Genomic DNA, 20,206 nt, shown 5'->3' with positions numbered 1-20,206 from the left:
CATGGACTTACATTAATAAGTGGTTCTGCGAAGCTTGTCATTTATTTTAGTAGCTGTGGTAAAACATGGACTTTTCTTCTTATGTAACATGTATACATAGACATTTCATGAAACATTAGGTCATGAATATGTACCTCAAAGTCATGGAAAAGTTATGGAAAAGTCATGGAATTTTATGAGTAAAAATGTGTATGAACCCTGGACTTGCCATTATAAGCATAAACTATGTGGTCTCAAATCAGTTGTCATATGATGATGTTGTAGATGACTTTGCTGCAAGAAAAACCAGGAGAGTAAAGCTGTAGCAGGTTATGTGAGATTGAGGAGGTGATGGTGTAGTTTTTAAGTTACAGCAGTACCAAAAACACCACTAGAGGTCTTTGTAAGATCATCTTTTTATTTTTATTTAAATCCTTGTATTTTTTTGTGCCTACTCGTTTCTTTAATATCTTATTTTGCACAGTGCCGTATTTATATTGTATTTCATATGTTCAGTTCATTTTTTTGTATTTGTTTCTTTAATTCTTTCTAAGTATTTTGAATGTGCAATTGCTTTATTTAAATAAAAGAATGTCCAAGACAAAGCTATTACGTTTCTTATGAGTATATACACTAGCAGTGGAATTTACTGCGATGCAATGGGGCGCCACCTGAAATCTTGCCTAGGGCGCCAAATTGGTTAGGGCTGGGCCTGGTAGCAGTTACCTCCAACATCTTGTCCGACTGTTGTCCTGCGATGGTTTTGAACCTTTTGCACCAAAAAACATTCATCTCTAGGAGTCAGTATGTGTCTCGTCTCTGAATGATGCGATGGCTGTGTTCCCGTGGTGTTTATATTTGTGTACGATTGTCTGTACAGATGAATGTGGTACCTCAGATGTTAAGAAACTTCTCCCAAGGAGAAACCAGACTTAGAGAAGTCCTTTCTTTTCCTCAGGTGACAAGCAAAAGGACACTGGGTCTGAAGGCATGCCCTAAAATACAGATACACCCCCAACTGACTCCTAGTAATGACAGTTACCCAGTCTGAAGCTTCTAAAGTCATACCATCAATTTTCAGAAGCTTCTAGGCCATTCAAAGAGTCAGTCAATTCTGTGTATGTAAACGTGTGACCCACTAAAATTCTGATATTGTGAATTAAAAGTGAAATCTGTCTCTGGTCAACTGGTGGGAAAAATGACTTTTGTTCAGGCCAAAGTAGATATTCTAAGTGATGTGCCAAAAGACATGAAATCTCTGAAGTGGTGATATTTTTACTTTTAAATTCTTAAGCATAAGTGAAAGTCAACTGACTTTGTTCTCTTTCACAGAGTACAATGCTGATATCTACCCCTGAGGACAGCAAAGCAAAGGAAATGATAAAACTGGATGTGGATACAAACCATCTTCCAAAAGGACAAATCATAAGGATTCCATTAGTGCGTTGCAAGTCCAAGCTCAGGACCTCAGCAAAAGGTTGGGCACAGACCACAGAGGTACAGTATATTGTCAGTGGTCAGCTCACTGTATGACCCTCTGCAGTTTCTAACTTGGACATTTATTTGCCCACTATTGACATTTTATAAAGTCACTTTCCAGGAATCTGCCTAAGAATTTGTTGAAAATTATTTGGAACATATGGGTCTCATAAAAGATGAATGAAATTTTGTTACAATATCAAGTAAAATACAAGATCATTCAGGCTAAAGGTTTATGACTGGTGCGCTTTATTAAGATGAACTGATAACTTAAGATATAGACACAATTGTACAATTTATCAATCTGTACAAAACATAAAACCATTCATTTTGACCCCCCTCTCACATGTAACCCTCCATTGAAATGACATCGTTTCACTCTACACTGGAATTACAGTCAGGTATAGAATTTATTGTAGTCCAAAAAAAAAACAAAACAAAAACTTAAAAAACAGACCTATGGAATTTCATGAAACAGCATCAGAAATCATATTTTCAGAAGAAAGGAATCGCTTTGTCCACAGAATGGCAGCCTGAGAGTGTGGAGAGGCTCGGCTGGCGGCGCCGTCTGTTCCAAGAAACGCCATTGGCACTGCCAGCCAGGCTCACACACTCCAGAGCTACCAGTCTACCCTCTGCCTCTAAACACGCATATATATATACACACACACACACACACACACACACACACACACACACCAATTTCAGGCATTGTATACATCTACCAACACCATCACATACTGACACAGCTATAACCTGTAAATTCAACAGTGCACACACATTGGGGAGCTTTAGCTGGTGGGTTGTTAGTGAGGCATCTGTCAGTTTACAGACTGGACACAGCAATTAGCTTGTTGGGCACGTCATCCTAGCTAGCCAAGTCTAACCCTCATATTTTATGGACAGTAATGACAACGTTCGCTACATAAGGCCATACGACAGATTTGCAGTCGTACAGAAAGCCATGCATTGTGTTGAAGTCAGAGGCAGCTTGGTGTACGTAGGCGTTATGTGACAGGGACAGCACAGCTGGCTGCCTCCTGTAGGGACAGACACAGCCAGGATATTGGTTAAGGAGGAGATGAATGTGACAGAGCTGTTCGCAGGTGAATGAAGTGTTATCAGACAGGTACACACGGTGAAGGAGGCACTGTGACCAGAGGTTTACAACACTGTCACTGAGTCCTGCATGTTTTTCCTAGAATTCTTTGCTAGTGCCAGACAAGAAACTAACTTTTTGTCAATTATGAGGTTTTAAGGAAAGATCTGAGACTCAGTCAGCGTTCTGCAGTGCTAAACATCACATCTTGGTTTTTGAACAGTGACACCATAATAAAATGGTACAGCCAATCTGACAAAACGGGTCCAAATTCTCCCTGTGCAGTGAAAATCTAATTCTAGACAAGGAAGTGTGTTTACTAAATCAGCTGTTAAGGTTCAGTGCAAAATTGTCAATTTCACACTCATGAAATCCATCCAAATTACATTTTCCATTTCTTGCTTTTTCAATGCCTACTAACTACACTTATGTGGTTACATGCAAAGCGATATAATTTGCTTGACGACGAGATTTTTGATTATAAGACTGAGTATTATAGGGATGTAATACATGAATGCTACCTCACTTACCTCTACTTTTAATTCCTTCCTTTGCTATAGAGGTGCACTAAGGAAATACATGTGCTAGTTTCTGCATAGATGCTTTCAAATACAGCAGGGGTTTTCAACCAGTGGGCAGTGGCCCCCTGGTGGTCTACCAAGGCATTGCAGGTGGTCCCTGATCATGCATTCAAAAATATAGGTTCACTGTAGGAATCCTTTTTAATTTTATTTTAGATTTAAACTCATTTCCATATATTACTGTTTGTGAATAATCAAATTCATGTAAATATATAACATTTGGAAAAGCCAAGGTGACTGAGGATTAAACTAGTGCCCATACAGTCTATCCACAATAGTGGTCCTCAGGTTTTGTTTTTTGTTTTTTGTCAGAATGGTGGTCCCCGGGTCACAATTAGTTGAAAACCCCTGAAATACAGTATACAGCAAAACTGACAAATTACAAATCCTGTCTATATAATACCATTTTTCAAATGAAGTTTGACAGCCTGCCTCCTTGCCATATGAAGCCACGTTGCATTAGATACAACCCAGGTCAACACTATAGTTGGCCTTAACTAGAAATCATGGCTGTACTCATTATTGTTGCACTGACATTGTACTTTGGGGTCTGTATTCATTCTCGATGCACTCTACACTTTATCTTAAAAATAAGTTATTGTACTATAGTAGAATTCAGAATCACTTAACATTTTAGTGATTTGCACATGGGTGCACTCAAGTTTTGTTGTATACTGCATGTAAAAAAAAAAAAAAGAATGCATACCATTTTTCTAATGTTGGAGCCGGAAAGCCCAATGGACTAACAAGTCTTTGATCATCATCCTCAGCATAAGCATGACTTTCTCTCATTATGATGCCACACTGAGACTTAACGTACGACAGCATGAACATCTGAAATGTGCGGGAGCTGTGCTCAGCTTTCATGATGACAGCCTACAGTTACACGCTCTCAAGACAAAGATAGTGTTCTACAAAAAGTCCTGGTTGAGTCTTTCACCTGGTAAAATCAGTAACAAGGCAGAGTGCCATCCTTTAAAACATGCAAAGCTGGCCTGAACCTGCCACTTGCTGTAAGCATGGTGACAACGACACTTCCGAGGCTGCACGCTACGTGCTAGCTCACACCTGGGCTTTCCGCAGCGCAAACTGAAGCTTGGCAGATGCAAAAAATTCACGTTTCACTAGCGTTATATTCACAGATCAGATCAAATGGCATGGCGTGACACTACTGTGCTCGATACATCCGCAATGGATTCCAAAACAGTACACTGCACTAGTGGAGGGGGGGGCTTGTATATAAGAATACACTTCAGAGCAACTTTGATGTGCTTTCAATTCATATATACCTAGTAGTAGATATATGATACAAGACAGAGATCATAAAAAAATAAAGAAATCAACAGGAGCACAAAGTATAAAGAAAAGAGAAGAAAAATCACATTCATAAAGACATTTTTGTGACATGTCAGCGCATCTACAGTAATGAAATCTAAAGTGATATGAAATGCCTACTGCCTGCTGTCCTGCAGTAGCCTAAAGACAGAGGGGCTCTGCTTTTTTGGGGGAGGAACCCCATGCAGTGACGTCTTCTTATACTGGAATATAGTTACCTGGGACGCAGGGAGGAGGTGGGGGGGTTGGGTGGGGTAAGCAAGTACAGGTAGGTGCAGAGTTTGGGTCACAGCCTTGAAGCTGTGGCTCGTCCCTACCACACCACAGAGCACACTGAGGCAGTCTATTTTCTGAGGCTGGGGGCTGAGGACTTGTGAGTTGGGGTAGCTGGGTAGAGGGGCAGGGAGGGAAAGAGGGGAGGAGGAGCAGCAACAGCTAGATGTTCTGACAGCACTGCATCTTTGGTTTGTTCTCGGTGGGCTGCACCTGGATGTTGACCACATTGTTGCTCGGGGACATGTCACTCTCCTGACGCTCTGACATCTGCTTCTGGGAAACAATACGGTAGATCTCTGTTGGGAGAGGGAGAGGGTGAAGATTAACAGTGTTATTCAGTTTGCCTCTGTGTCTATGTCTAGTTTACATTCTGCAACAATTCACAATATGTAACTTGCCATTAGGGTTGCAGTGGTATACCAGTTTCATGGTATATCATGAAGGACTGATACCAATCAGATCCCACAATAGGTCAATGACTATTTTGATAAACCTTTAGAGCATTGTGACAACATTTCTCACTATTGTCAGATGTTTTACAAACCAGTCAATCGATGATTGGAGAAAATAATCATCAGATTAATCAATAATGAAAATAATCAGTAGTTGCACTTGGATACAAAACAGTTCAGCCAAGCTCCACCTCAACCAACTACAACAGCCAAACCCAGCTGTTACTTCAGTGCATGAGTGATGGGTGGTTAATGTAATAATATACTGTGTAGTATGACATGTATTGAGTAGCCTCCTATTACTTTTAATACACAGTACATTTTGTGTTAATACTTATTTTTACTTAACATTATTAATACTGAACCTTTTGTAACAGAACAGGCTACTTTTGCAGTGTGATAGTAGTACTGTTACTTAAGTAAAGGATGTGAATACTTCCTGTACTACTAGTGCTAACAGAAACTAACATGCCGCTTTTTTTTTTTTTAAATCATCTTTTATAACTCTGTTTATTCTTTAGGGTCTATCTAGTGCTGCAATCCAGCTCAATCAACTGGCATAGTCACTTGCAATTAAAAAATGTTCCATGTGTTGTTCCATGTAGCTTTCTAGTATGTGGATACATCTTATTTCCATAGAACTCCATTGTTGTAAAAGAAAACAAAAGACGTAGAATTACTGCTTCTATGCTTTCGTCAACTTGTCAAATTCTCGGGAATGGGACAGACGTGAGGACATTGTCCTTGACCTTTGACCACTAAACTCTAATCAGTTCATCCTCGAGTCCAAGTGGGCACTTGTGCCAAATTTAGAGAAATTCCCAACATATCATATACATACTTGATACCACATAGACTCACAAGTACTCACTAGACTTAATCCACCATATGTGGATTCATCCTCCGCTGAAAATAATCCCCAACAAATGCACCACTTACTTGTGTTTGATTAAAAACACACTAGCATCCAGCTCTGGTTTGGCTATAAATACAGAGTAATGCCAGCTTTTATCCTTAAATGTCACTAACCTGACTCTGTATCAGTTTTTAGTACATCAGTCAGTATCTTTATTATTTTAATCAAATGAAGGAATCAAGTTTACTGACTAGTTATTTCACTGTCATATCTATACTGTTAGATTAAACAGACAATGTCTTTTACACAGACTGTGTAATTGTAACTGGTTATCTTACCCATAACACAAGGTTTGACACTCCTTAAAAGATAAGACGACATTATGTAATAGATTTAACCCATTGTGGCTGTGTGACGTTCACTTGACACCTGATTTCCCTCTCACTGTAATCACCCTTATAAAAAAAGCCATCTCAGACTACTGATATAGACACCTGTTAACCAGAACTACTCAGGTGTATATCATCTCCTCAGTAAATGTGTGGCCTGCTGGCTTCATAAGTTGTTTTCCAGTGGGTTAAAATTCCATGGAGCTGTTACACTTGTAGATGAGCCACTAGACACACAGAGCACAAACCTGTCAGAATGGTCTGGAAGGCTGTCTCAACATTGGTGGAGTCCAGAGCCGATGTCTCCAGAAAAGATAAACCATTCTTCTCTGCAGGGCAAAGTTAAGCAACAAGGCACATTAGGCATATACGGAATGAAATATGTAACATTCCACAGATAGCAGACCAGTGGAACCAGTTCAACCGAAACATCTGGCTGTGAAAACTGGAACCAACCACGGTTAAATGATTACGAAAAAAACATCTTACTACCATTGTCGTCATAATCATTGCCAAATGGACAACTAAAAGATACAGAATGTAACTTATAAATCATCATGAAGAAAATCACAAAATGTTATTAAAAACTGCTGTAATCATTTCACATTAGAATTACACAGCATTAGGCCTCTGTGAATTCAAATCACTGCTACAGAAACTGTTCTTTTGTGTTTGTGGTGCTTTTGAACATTTATGCATTTAGGATTGGTCGTAATTCTTTTTAGGCATAAAACAACCATGGACTTGTTTTAAGATAGTTTTCATTCTTTTGAGGGTGAACATTTTACATTATTGTATTAGAAGTGCTATTAATCATTTTGTCAGTGCATTCCTATTTCATTCTCATGTTGTTGCACATTTTGTCATCTGAATTATGTTGTTTCTTATGGTATCACCTCATTGTTATTGCTGTCAATTTTGCCCAGGACACAAAATATATTTTTTTCAACAAGGCTGTCTTGGTTAAATAAAGGGTAAAAGTTAAAACAGAACATAAGTGTTACCAGCAAAAGCTCGGGCCTCGTCAGTGGGAACAGCCCGGAGGTGACGTAGATCACTCTTGTTGCCCACCAGCATGATAACGATGTTGCTGTCAGCGTGGTCTCTCAGCTCCTTCAGCCAGCGCTCCACATTCTCATAAGTTAGATGCTTGGCGATGTCGTAGACCAGGAGAGCCCCCACAGCCCCGCGGTAGTACCTGCAGCAAAGCCACATGGACAGGAAACATCACTTACTGAAACCCCCAAGAACTGACACCAAAGAAGAGCTGAGATGTCAGTTGATTAATCAGTCAATCAACAGAAAAATAATTGGCAGACACTTAGATAATCAATTAAACTTTTGTCATTTTTTCAACGAAAAGCCAAGTACTCTCTGGTTCATGCTTCTTAATTGTGAAAATTTACTACCGGTCATTGTCTTATGTCAGTGGTTCCCAATAGAAAATGTATTCAAATGAGTTCATATGAGAAATTTAAAGGTGAAAATTTATAGCATAGACTTGTGACAGCTGCAATGAGAGACCACAAGTAGATACTGCTACTACTTATTTAAGATGTAACAAGCCTAGAAATTTGGAAAAGACTTTGTGATAGTAAACTAAAAATCTTCCTTGTGTGTTAGTCAGACAAAACAAACAACACAATCTTCCGCTAGAAGAAACAGCAAAATAATAAAACAGTAAAATACAGATGAATTGATGATCAAAACATTCCTTAGTTGCAGCCCTACACCAACCTACAAAGCTTTTAGCTCATTGTTTTGGTTTTCTAGCCTGCATATACATGTACCACTATAGTTCACTGTGAAGTGAAAGTGAAAGAACTGTGATAAGGTCATGGATCATGGTCCTGCCTGAGGAAAAATAGTGAAACCATATTTTTGCCATATCATCCACCCCTACAAAGAAGTATTGTATGTATTTGTTTAATTTCACTTGTGTGAACTGGACAGTTTTACTGTCTGGTACATCCTAAGCCCTATGGACCTGCTCCTCTGTACTCACGCCGATGTGATGGCACGATAGCGCTCCTGGCCAGCTGTATCCCAGATCTGGGCTTTTACTGTCTTGCCATCCACCTGGATGCTGCGTGTAGCAAACTCGACTCCAATGGTGCTCTTACTCTCCAGGTTGAACTCATTGCGGGTAAAACGAGAGAGCAGGTTACTTTTTCCCACACCTGAGTCACCGATAAGGACAACTGAAACACACAGTGGAGGAAGCATATTTTAATACAATCCATTAAGAATCACGTTAGAAAGTGCACATTTTATGAGCCTCCTGGGTTAATAACACGGCACCTTTTAGCATATTTCATGCCAATTATATCTAAGATATGAGATCTATGCTGCTCATTAACCATATGCCATTATGTTCAATTTACCTGATGTCATATTGTATACATCAGTGCTACTTTCGAGCTAAATTTCCAAACACTTAGGTTTAAGCTTCTCAGCTGTGATGATTTGCTCCACTCTGTTTTTTATGGGATAGTAAACTGAACACCATTGGGTTTTGGACTGTTGGCTGGACAAAAAGAACATTCCAACATGGCACCATGTGGTTCGGGAAACTGAGGTAGTTGTTTTTTGCTATTTTTGATATTTTACAAAATTAACAATTAACTGAATGAGAAAATGGGGTGAACAATCAGTCAAAGTATCAAATTTGTAAATCACTACTGTTGATGTTGTGCAATAAGTGCTTTTTGCTATATTTTAAGTACCAAATTATATTTCTAATAATATTTTATAATTTTTGTTTAATTTTTGATAATATTTTTGATTTTTAAATACTTGGTGCTGTTTCAAAGCTGTTCAGATTAATTTTATTTTTTAAATCAGTTTTATGTAGATAGATATTCTTGACACGACTATTGCCTTGTAGCTCCTGTATGTGACAAATAAAGACTTTTGAACCTATATATTTTTGGATATATAGTAATCACTTATTTACCCTATACTTCCTTAATCTTTGCACTGGACGGACTGGTGTCTGAATATTTGGAGAAGTTTGTTAGGTTGATGATATGTGTAAAATAAGCAAATTCAATCCAAACAAATCAGCCTAGACGGAGAGGTGTTCTTATTGCAACCTATGGGCATTTCAAAGGGCAAATTTATAACTTTGACCATATGAACAAAAACAAGTTTTCTCGCTCCTCCTGTTGCACCGATACCTCTTCCTAAAGGTTTAAGTTAAATGATGGGGAACAAAGTAAAGTCCTCATTCTGTGTAAAATTACAAGTATTGTTAGACACATTACACAGCACTGTTAAGTATTTATCAGTACATCATGTTCAAAATAGAAAACCTGTACTATAAACATTACTGGAACTATTCAAAATAATGGCTTTAAAAGTCCTAACGTTATTTCTACTTGCTAAGTTAAATAGCCATTTTCATAATTATCTTCTAATTCGCCAACATTAGTGTTTTATTTGGCAGCAACCTGTACTGAAATTCCGACCGACGTTTGTCCATGTGGTTCGGGAAACTGAGGTAGTTGTTTTTTGCTATTTTTGATATTTTACAAAATTAACAATTAACTGAATGAGAAAATGGGGTGAACAATCAGTCAAAGTATCAAATTTGTAAATCACTACTGTTGATGTTGTGCAATAAGTGCTTTTTGCTATATTTTAAGTACCAAATTATATTTCTAATAATATTTCATAATTTCTATTTAATTTTTGATAATATTTTTGATTTTTAAATACTTGGTGCTGTTTCAAAGCTGTTCAGATTAACTTTATTTTTTAAATCAGTTTTATGTAGATATTCTTGACATCTCTATTGCCTTGTAGCTCCTGTATGTGACAAATAAAGACTTTTGAACCTATATATTTTTGGATATATAGTAATCACTTATTTACCCTATACTTCCTTAATCTTTGCACTGGACGGACTGGTGTCTGAATATTTGGAGAAGTTTGTTAGGTTGATGATATGTGTAAAATAAGCAAATTCAATCCAAACAAATCAGCCTAGACGGAGAGGTGTTCTTATTGCAACCTATGGGCATTTCAAAGGGCAAATTTATAACTTTGACCATATGAACAAAAACAAGTTTTCTCGCTCCTCCTGTTGCACCGATACCTCTTCCTAAAGGTTTAAGTTAAATGATGGGGAACAAAGTAAAGTCCTCATTCTGTGTAAAATTACAAGTATTGTTAGACACATTACACAGCACTGTTAAGTATTTATCAGTACATCATGTTCAAAATAGAAAACCTGTACTATAAACATTACTGGAACTATTCAAAATAATGGCTTTAAAAGTCCTAACGTTATTTCTACTTGCTAAGTTAAATAGCCATTTTCATAATTATCTTCTAATTCGCCAACATTAGTGTTTTATTTGGCAGCAACCTGTACTGAAATTCCGACCGACGTTTGTTTACTTTGGCAGGGCATTTTTATTCGCCTCGCCGTTCACCCAACCGAGCTTTTTATTATTATTTTTTTATTTATAAAAACTAGCTTAACCCGGCTAGCCATTACCACGATTCGCTACAAAACACTAATGAAACGTTTCCTTGTAACGCAATCTTTTAGGTGTGTTAATAGTCCTGTTTGCTTGTGTGGCAGATCTCATGATGATAGCGTGATAACGGTTAACAATAGGTGTGTCCGACGCGAGCCTGGTCTATGCCCACTGATAGCAGCTAACATCCGCTAATAGCTAATGTCTAACATTCAAGACGCCCATCCGGTTAACGATAACTCATGTAACTCGACGAGTCAACAAGCATACCTCCGTACCTCTATGTTTTAGACAAGAGTCGCTTAGTGTCGCGTGGTTTAATTAATCTTGCTGACATTTCCCAGAAAGCTCGGTGAAAAGCGATCAGAGCACAAAGGTTGCCAGTGGCTGCGTTAGCCTGACAGTTAATCAGCTGGCCTGTTTAGCCTGGCAACTAACAGTACAGGAGAGCTCTAACAATAATGAAAAAGCTTTACTTTACCTTTGAACAAATAATCATACTCGTCATCTCTAGTGCCCATTGTCTTCTTAAGAAATGGCTGGCTCAAGATTTAATTTGTTTAAATGCAATGTAGGCGCCCTATTCTATTATATTCTTCCTACGGGGAATATCTTTGGAAGCCGCACTTCCGTAATTGCTTCTTCTTGTTTTCTGGCAGCCTATTGACAGCATACAAAAAGAACGGTGACACCTAACGGTCAAAAAAGGAACTACCCAGCACTCCGTTTCTGTTTGCTGCTTCCCCGTTACAATACTGGCACTGGAGGATTACAGGCCTACCGTGCCTCGGCCCAGGGCCCAGAGGCATGGGGGGCACATGGGCCAGAGTCTTTGTATGACGTGGCTGTTACCATTTCCAGTGGACAAAACAACTGCAAAGAGCTGGAAAATGACAACAGAGACCCAGAACAATCATAAAGACACACCATAATTCATACTCCAGCAATGAGTAATAACCAGAGAGGTTTAAACCATAATCAGCTCTTGGAGGTTTTCGCAGGAAACCATCTGACACTTGGGTACTATCCTGGATGACAGACTGACCTTTGATACCAACGCTGATGCCATATGCAAAATGGTGGGGTTTTAATGTAGACAGATCAGTCTTGAAAATATTTTATTAATCTTTTATTGAGTCAATTTTAACTTTGGCAATAATCTGTTGGTTTGGCAACCTCAGCATGGTTAACAAAAATAGACTGACATATTGATAAACTTTACAGATTTTTTTACTCCTACCACCTAGAAGGAGGTCTACTTTCACTAAGAGAGACAAATCAACTAGATGTAGGTCTAGCTGTTATTGTACAGTACACATACTTAACTAGTACTGATGCACTTCCGTGTTTTATATTTCATTGGACTTTTTGTGATGACACCCCTGTAAGTTATACACTGCAAAACATTTCAAGTTGATTCAACTTAGAAACACAAGTTCCTCTGCTGCCTTGAAAACACAAGTAAAGTTAACTTAGGTTAAACGATCAGTTCAGTGTTGTTTTGTGATTTTTGAAAATGTTAAATAGCTTAGTTAAGTTAACTGAACTTGAAAAAACAAGTTGAATAAACTAAAAAAATTAAGTTGACTCCACCGTTTAGTTACATGGAAACTCATTAGACAGGCAGATTTATTTTCCTTTCACATTTCTCAGTTTAAAGAGTCAGTTGTGCATTTGACATGAACATAACAGCTGCAGATGTTAGAAGCTGATCATGTCTGTAGTTGTGTCTTGATTTCTCACCATCTCAGTCCCTGATCTGTACCAAAAGAGTATTCAGAAACTGCAGTAAGGTGCTGTATAGCATATCCAGGTTTCTCAAAACTTCATAAGGTCTTCTCCACGTTTCTGAAGCCACACAGATGAAGACAGAAAACCAGGGTCAAAACCCCGAAAACATGCTGGCTATCATGTAAGTGTGGTTCTAACCATCAGGAACGAGCTGGGGTTCTGTGTTTTGCCCAGTGACTCTACAAAACCCCAAACCTAGTGATTAGTAGACAACAAACTATCTGCGTACCTGCCGATTTGTATTATGTATTATGTTTAAAGAGGTTCAGTGATAAAACAACTACTACTATACCATCTTTGATGCAACACTGCTACAAAGATTAAAATACTACCACTACTAACAACAGCAGTAATTAAGATAGATAGATGGTGTGTGTGTATGCAAAAATGTAAAAAGAAAATGTAAAAACAATTAGCAAAAACTATAAAATACAAAACATTTTCACATTTAAAGGAAATGACCAAAATATGCATATTAATAACTACCACTGGATTCATGTAGAGTGGGATTTTCACAGTGTTGAAATGGTACATGACTTTCATACTATATGAAATGTTATTATAAAAGTTTAACTAATTTATTAATTTATTTTTATTTCAGTCTTAATTAATTAAACATTAAACATTCTGCATTTAAACTCAGAATACCCACTTGCTGAGTCCTTTTTGTTACACTTATTTCTTCTTGTTATCAGGAAGGAACTTCTTCCATTTCATATTCTGCAAACAGAAAATAAAAAAGTCATTACCTTGAATACTTCGACTCTGAACACCAACAACTCTGGTCATTGTTTCTGACTTACATTTTTCCCCCAGGTGAATTTGGATGTTTTAGTCTTTACATTGTCAACCGACTCATCAGTGTTGCCCTGGACAGCGGCCTCCCCAGGGATGTGCTCATAGGTGATATCGGGTAGACCAGCAGGTGCTGACATCTCACGGACCTCAGCATACATGTCATCTATCTGCTGAGCTGAGGCCCTTCCAGTCCCCTCAGAGGTCTGGTACAGGGGGTTGGACCTTAACAGCTCATCACTCTGATGCCCTGACGTGGACCTGCTCAGCATCTGAGCCCTGGGATCATGGAGGGAGTATGTGTAGCAGGTGACTCTCTTCAGTGGACTGGGTGAATAAAATGCTGATGTTGTCAAGGAGGGGCTTAGCTGGTTGGAGTACTCCTCCTCCACCATATTGCTGTTGTCCAGCTGTGGTAGAGATTTGCTCCTGTTCTCCACCTGTGTCATTTCAGAATATGTGATGCCTGATGGACAAAGGTCCCCTGGATAGCTTGTGTCAGCGGTCTTTAATGAGTCTCTGTGAGACGTTAGTTCTGGGCTTGTGTTTCCTCTGAGTCGCTCTGATCTGTTTGAGTCTGGGTGGCTTTTACTTGGATGTGATGTTGTGCCAGACAAAGATCCACTCAGAGAGAAGCCCAGAGGAGCTTTTGGTACTGAAGGTACACCCTGAAAAATATGATAACCAAGCAATGAGGATAGAGATCACAAAACAGTCTCACCACAAGGTCCATTAGTAGCTGTATTGAACTGATATGACATGATGAACGACATGATAATCTAATATCCAATAATTCATTAGAGCAAATATTGTTCCAGTATATTGGCAAACCATTCCACTGATCTAACAGTAAAATGAACTGCAGAGAGATACTTCATGATGTGGTTTGACAGTTTTAGTGTATACTCATCTACTACATTCTGGTGTATGTATAGGTAGGCTATGAAGCTCTTTTAATGAACCAAAATTTTCCTACAATATAAACTTTCTACATGAAAGTGATACAGGCTGTCTTTACTGAAGATGCTCAAATTGTGTTTTTCCTTGCTCCCTAGTTTCACTTCCAGTTAATCATAAAATGGCTATTTTATTTGACTGTTTAACTCTTGTGCACGACTTAAAACAGGAGTTGTTTCCAAGTCAAATCAAATCAGATTAATTTGTTGTAGTAAAAGCTGATCACAGTGTCTAATGCTGTCAGTGAAAATAAAACTTAAAAGTTTGTATTAACAGTTTGACAAACAAGTCAGACAAACACTCACATACCCACATGACAACAGTGACCAAAATAATTTTTAGTTAGTTGACATTCCAAAGAGGAGAAGATCATTTATAAATTGGAACATTAAAAAAAAAATACTTAAAGTATTCACTAATGCAAACTAATGAAGCTTCATATTATCTTCAGTTAAACTTTAAAATTAATTTGTGACAGAACAAGAAGAGAGCTCTTGATAACTAGTATATCAGGAGGAAGGATTATAGCAAATAAAAATTCATTCAATGTACACATGTGCATGTAACTGCTGTATTAAGATAAACATGAAAAAATGCAAGCCTATCCATTGTGTGCAAACAGACACGAGTGCATAATCAGCCAGTAAGTTTTGTCACACCTGTGAGAGAGACCTTGTGTCTACAGACACTGTTCCTATCAGCTTTCTGTTTTTGGTTTGGTTTTTAGGCGGCAGTGCAGGTGGCTGGGCTGTAGGAGTGTGACTCTGCTGCTGAATGTTTTGATAATGGGCAGGGTCACTGCAGTCATCGTTTTTCTGGTCCCACAGAGTCCGCAGAGCTTGGACACTCACCCCGGACGTCCCCTTGCTGTTGTAATTCACTACATCATATAGTTCATCTGTGTTTGCCTGAAAACAACAAGCTGTGTTATTATTGCCTTTCTGTGAGCTCATTTGGTTTCATCAAACAATTATGTAAATGATACAGGCGCCAGTCAAATTAAACCACCAGCTTTTCAGATTAGAAGTTATAGTGTACAAACTGGCAAAACAGTCTATCCTGATTTAATGTCAGAGATGTGCAGCCATTTTTGTTTGTACTGTATCAGGTGCTGCTGATTCTAATAGTATTGCTGAGATCATCAGGAATTTTATTAGTTTTGCAGGGATTTGGTCATAAAACGTGGTACTGGACAAAGTCAAATTTTGACCTAATGATGGCACTAGATGAAAAGTCAGAGGATCAGCAAACCTGTCAGGATTTATCCTCTGGGAACCACAGATGTCTGTAGCACATTTCATGGCAAACTACTGAATAGTGATTGTAATATTTTTGACAGTGTGGACCAAAGTAGCAGAATGCCTCAGCGACACTGTTACTGTATATGATCAGGTCTGGACCACAGAGCCATTTCAAACAACGGATCACTGCTTAGTAAAATATGGATAATTAAACATTCCGTGGCTCATCCTCACCTCATTACAGCTGGCAGCCAGGAATTCTCCAAAGGGCTTGATGGGGTTGACCTTGTAGTGTTCTATCAGTTCTGTGAGACTGTGGTAGGACTGACAGTCTCCTGATATGATGAATTGTCCATCCTGATTCTGGGTGATCACAAAATGGCGGCACCTGTCATGGCCCCTTTGGAGGGAATGTACAGGCGGTGAGATAAATTAGAAAGGCAGTAATGAAATAATTAATAATGCTCAACAGACTTGAGTTGCCTCACTTGTAGGACAGGATGTAGCCAATGGCTTTATCACTGAGGCGAATGAGAAAACAGCCCAGGGCTTTATCTTGCAATAGATCTTCCGCATCCCTGGAACAGACAGCAAGGCAGAACAGACTTACAGGCAAATTAGACCTAAAAAAGCACGCTAGCACATTATGAAACCGGTGGACAACTTGTATCTCTCTTACTCTGATGCATATCATGCAAAGCTGCTGATAGAGTTCTACAGAGGAATCATCGAGTCTGTTCTCTGCACCTCCATCACTGTCTGGTTTGGCTCAGCAAACAAACAGGACAAGTACAGACTTCAGTGGACAGTCAGGACTGGAGAAAAGGTCATTGGTGTGAGCCTGCCCTCCATGGAGGATCTGTACACCTCACGGGTCAACTGGAGGGTGGAGAGAGTCACTGCTGCCCCTTCACACCCTGGACACAATCTGTTTGAACTCCTCCCCTCTGGACGGCGTTACAGGTCACTGTGCACCAAGACAACCAGGCACAGGGACAGTTTCTTCCCCCAGGCTGTCACTCTGATGAACACTTAACCATCGACAGTATGACTGGACAATAACCCTCAGTGCAATACCTGTGTATATACGTTGTACAGATTATACAGACTAGTACAGGTCTCTAGTTTTCATTCATTCATTCATTCATTTTCTACCGCTTAGTCTCTGAACAGGGTCAATCCATCGCAGGGCATCTCTAGTTTTAAGTACTCTATTTTTATCCCTATTTATCTCATTTCAAAGAACATTCCTTTGTTGTCTGCATTGTTACTGTCTGTTCATACTGCTTATTCTGCATTGTTTGCATTGTTTGTTGCTTGTTAATACTGCTTATTTTGTTATATTTCACAGCCTTATGCTGGTTTACTGTTTGCACATTGAGAGCCGATGTACCAGAGTCAAATTCCTCGTGTGTCCAACACACCTGGCCAATAAAGCAGATTCTGATTCTGATTCTGAAAACAAAGTTCTACTGATTCTACATCCACACCTGTTATGTCCAGTCATCAACCCTGTCAAATACATTGATTTTAAACATTTAACTGGTTTCACATATATCAGATGTAAACACACAATTTGTTGTTCTGACAGTGTCACTTGTGGCAACAATGGCTGCTGTTCCACAGAATTTTCCATTCACTTTTCTTATGTCAAGTAAATGAAGTATTTAACTAAAAGGATTTTTCAAAATTCCTCCCAATATACCCTCCACCCAAAACAAAGTTTTGAAATAGTTTTAAATATTCAGGCATTTTATGCACAGGGCTTTATCCTTAGCATTGCCCTAGCTGGGCAAAGAAAAGGTATGAATAATTGTGTTTATCATTTAACTGTTCAACTATATTTTATATATTTAACTTAAAATGTAAAGGTCTAACTCTTCACATTGCTAGGAACGACCTGGAGAAATACTGAATTCTGAATAAATGTTTTTTTTTGGCCTCTAGGTAATCCTTATATATAATAATCCACATCAGATTATCTGAGTACTAGGCCTAAATTTTAGATGACACTGTAGATTTTATCTGTCAGATCCTCAACTCCACCCCAGATTACTAAACCCTCTGAAATATCTTAAAAATCAAGGAGTACATAAAATCAGTGGTGGAGGAAGTATTCAGATTCATTACTTCATTAAAAGTAGCAATATATAAGTCTTATACCAAAACCTTTAATTGAGTAAAGTATGTTAGTTTTAAATGTACACATGTCTGTGCTCTATACTCTTCTATGTTGTGGTACTGGATTATTATTGATGAATCAATGTGTAAACTTTACATGGTCAACGTGGAGCTAATAACTACTTCATTCACAGCTGGGTAGTCAAAGATATAACAATACAGTACATCATATTTTGTATAATAATCATAGTAAAAAGTCACAAATAACTAAAGCTATTGAATAATGTACAGTAGTGGAATAAAAAATATGACATTTCATCTGAAGTGTAGTGGAATAGATGTTGGTATGCATATAATTACAAGTACCTGACCATTATTACTTCAGTGTCCTCAGTAGCTCCAGCTCTGCAACTAATACATAATAAACTTAATCTTGACGCTGCCATAATTTAGTCAAATAAAGGCAAATGAACTGCCACAGCCCTCTAAAATTTAAGTGGCCAAAACAAATGCAACTTTGATGTACTAAACAACTTAAAGGTTTTTGACTTCAACAACAAAAATCTCCTCACTCTGATACCAAAGATCAAGGACTCTTATCAGCACTGCTTACTTTCTCGCAGTAAAGCCTTGAAACCAGTCAGGGAAGTTTCCATTGTTCAGGATGAGCGGAGCCTGCGTCTCGTTGAACCACCTCAGTACCAGCTCCTTCAGGCCTCCTTCTGGTGTCTCCATCTGCAGCTCTGCACCTAACGTCTTCTCCATCTCCATGTGTTTGTCAAAAGCTGCCTGAGCAGTGGTAGCACACCATACATATTCTCTGATGGCATTTAACTGTGAAAAGGAAGTCAAGGTGCTTCATTTGACTATTTCTGTTGGATGCCTCCTTTATTTGAATAGTGGTATTGTGTCAGTTTATCTACCAGTGACTCTGCTACCTCTCACTGGGCTGCCAGTTTAATTTTATCTGTGGTCCTTGTCCCAGATTGAACATTAGCAGCATGTTCACATAGTAGATTGTGCATTTTGTTTAGTTTAGTTTTAACTTGGTTTGATTATAGAGTATGTTAATATTTCTTCTTATATGAAAATAGATGTGTATGTCTGTGTTAGTGTGTACTTTTGCTTCACTTGCTGGGGATAACAATCCATTTACACAGTGACATTATATGAACTCACCTCCCACATCAGTCTATCCCCACAATGCCAACACTTAAAACTTTAATACACGGCTTTCGCAACTGTAGGTGCCATAATTCATGGCAATCTGTCCAATAGTTTCATCATATTTCACGTAACACCAGAACTCTCAGTTCCATGGTAGTTGAAAAGTCAGAGAATCACAATCATTACAGGATTCACACTCTGGGTTTCATACATGTATGTGCTATGGGGGGAGGTGACAGTGGTGTGAGGCAGGTGACAGTGGTGTGGTGGGCAGAGCAGTCGTCTCCAACCAGAAGGTTGAAGGTTTGAATCTCGGTGCCAGTAGTCCACGTGTCGAAGTGTCCTTGGGCAAGACACTGAACCCCCCCAAGTTGCCCCCGATGGTTAGAGCCATCGGTTGAGGTGGCGCCGCAAATGGCTGCCATCGGTTCTGTACCGGAAACAAATTCCTTGTATGTAACATACTTGGCCAATAAAGGTGATTATCTTCCTTATCCTTAAATTTGATGGCAACTGACAAACTGTCTAATATCCTTATTTAAAAACCAGTCAACAGTCATTTAGTCAAAGGTGGCATTAATAGATTTTTTTCTTTTCAAAATTGAAGGGATTTATTTTGTTGGTAGCATGAATGTGTTCACTAAATCTAATGGTGTTTGCATATCTTTTACATCAGTAAAAATACACTCAGGAAAAAAAAACTCCATTACAAGTATGTATTGAAAATTTACTTAAATAAAAGTATATATAGATAGTAGTAAGTAGATTTATAAGTATCAACAAAATGTACTTAAAGTATTAGAAGTTAAAGTAAACTGTGGGAAAATGTCCATGTGACTATTATACATTGCATCATTATTATTAGTGACTGTACAGACTGTAGTTTATGGTTTGGCCGGCCAACAGTCTGAACCTCAGTAGGACATCTAAGAAGATGGAACCAAGAAAGCTTTGCCGTTTCCGTGAAAATGACTTAAAGGGTTATTTAGTTGCCAATTCATTTTCTGTCAGTCAACTAAGGCTAAAGCTCCTAAGTAAATATACCACAGTGTAACGAAGAAGCGTGACTTCTTCAGGAATTGAAATTGTCTATGAATTTATCGAAATGAATTTAATGAATCGGCATAATAAAAAAATATCGAAATGATTACAAACCGGACTTCCGCTCTTGATGGTCAACTAGAGCGCGCGAGACAACAGG

General features: G+C 38.5%; 3 protein-coding genes across 7 annotated transcripts in view; 1 reads left to right on the top strand and 2 right to left on the bottom strand.

The window, feature by feature from the left end:
- LOC109951239 (multiple epidermal growth factor-like domains protein 11) overlaps positions 1-13,621 on the top strand; it is a 163,069-nt gene extending 149,448 nt beyond the window's left edge. For 4 of the 5 annotated variants that reach the window (XM_020585607.1, XM_020585611.1, XM_020585609.1 and 1 more), the window contains one exon: positions 1,312-4,445. The gene's annotated coding sequence lies outside the window, so the exon portion shown is untranslated. Of the gene's footprint in view, positions 1-1,311; positions 4,446-13,540 lie in introns of those variants that run through there. The other variant, XM_020585608.1, reaches the window with a different exon arrangement.
- LOC109951244 (ras-related protein Rab-11A) lies at positions 4,909-11,590 on the bottom strand. Its single transcript, XM_020585622.1, has 5 exons — positions 11,415-11,590; positions 8,452-8,647; positions 7,451-7,644; positions 6,695-6,775; positions 4,909-5,045 (listed from the first exon to the last, which is right to left on the bottom strand). Exons 1-5 carry the CDS (start codon positions 11,452-11,454, stop codon positions 4,909-4,911), a joined length of 648 nt encoding a protein of 215 aa, XP_020441278.1. The 5' UTR covers positions 11,455-11,590.
- sh2d7 (SH2 domain containing 7) lies at positions 12,559-20,198 on the bottom strand. The gene is made up of 8 exons (XM_020585616.1): positions 20,161-20,198; positions 18,452-18,672; positions 16,206-16,295; positions 15,952-16,117; positions 15,136-15,384; positions 13,528-14,187; positions 13,377-13,444; positions 12,559-12,781 (listed from the first exon to the last, which is right to left on the bottom strand). The coding sequence occupies exons 2-7, from the start codon at positions 18,607-18,609 to the stop codon at positions 13,400-13,402; spliced, it is 1,368 nt and encodes a 455-aa protein (XP_020441272.1). The 5' UTR covers positions 18,610-18,672; positions 20,161-20,198; the 3' UTR covers positions 12,559-12,781; positions 13,377-13,399.
- Positions 20,199-20,206: the final 8 nt, after the last annotated feature.

Source organism: Monopterus albus, unplaced genomic scaffold, assembly GCF_001952655.1.
Source record: "Monopterus albus unplaced genomic scaffold, M_albus_1.0 scaffold372.1, whole genome shotgun sequence".
Taxonomy (NCBI): Eukaryota; Metazoa; Chordata; class Actinopteri; order Synbranchiformes; family Synbranchidae; genus Monopterus; species Monopterus albus.
The sequence above is the reverse complement of the archived record's forward strand: the minus strand, read 5'-3'. Positions and strand labels throughout refer to the sequence as shown.

What these genes read in the sequence shown, in the direction of transcription:
- LOC109951244 (XM_020585622.1), bottom strand. Translation starts at nt 11,454, where the DNA reads ATGGGCACTAGAGATGACGAGTATGATTATTTGTTCAAAG. An exon ending in TATCGTGCCATCACATCGGC is followed by an intron (nt 7,645 to 8,451) that starts GTGAGTACAGAG and finishes GCTTTGCTGCAG; the next exon opens with GTACTACCGCGGGGCTGTGG. An exon ending in CTTCCAGACCATTCTGACAG is followed by an intron (nt 5,046 to 6,694) that starts GTTTGTGCTCTG and finishes CTCTCCCAACAG; the next exon opens with AGATCTACCGTATTGTTTCC.
- sh2d7 (XM_020585616.1), bottom strand. Translation starts at nt 18,609, where the DNA reads ATGGAGATGGAGAAGACGTTAGGTGCAGAGCTGCAGATGGAGACACCA. An exon ending in CAAGGCTTTACTGCGAGAAA is followed by an intron (nt 16,296 to 18,451) that starts GTAAGCAGTGCT and finishes TGTCTGTTCCAG; the next exon opens with GGATGCGGAAGATCTATTGC. An exon ending in GGCTACATCCTGTCCTACAA is followed by an intron (nt 16,118 to 16,205) that starts GTGAGGCAACTC and finishes TTCCCTCCAAAG; the next exon opens with GGGCCATGACAGGTGCCGCC.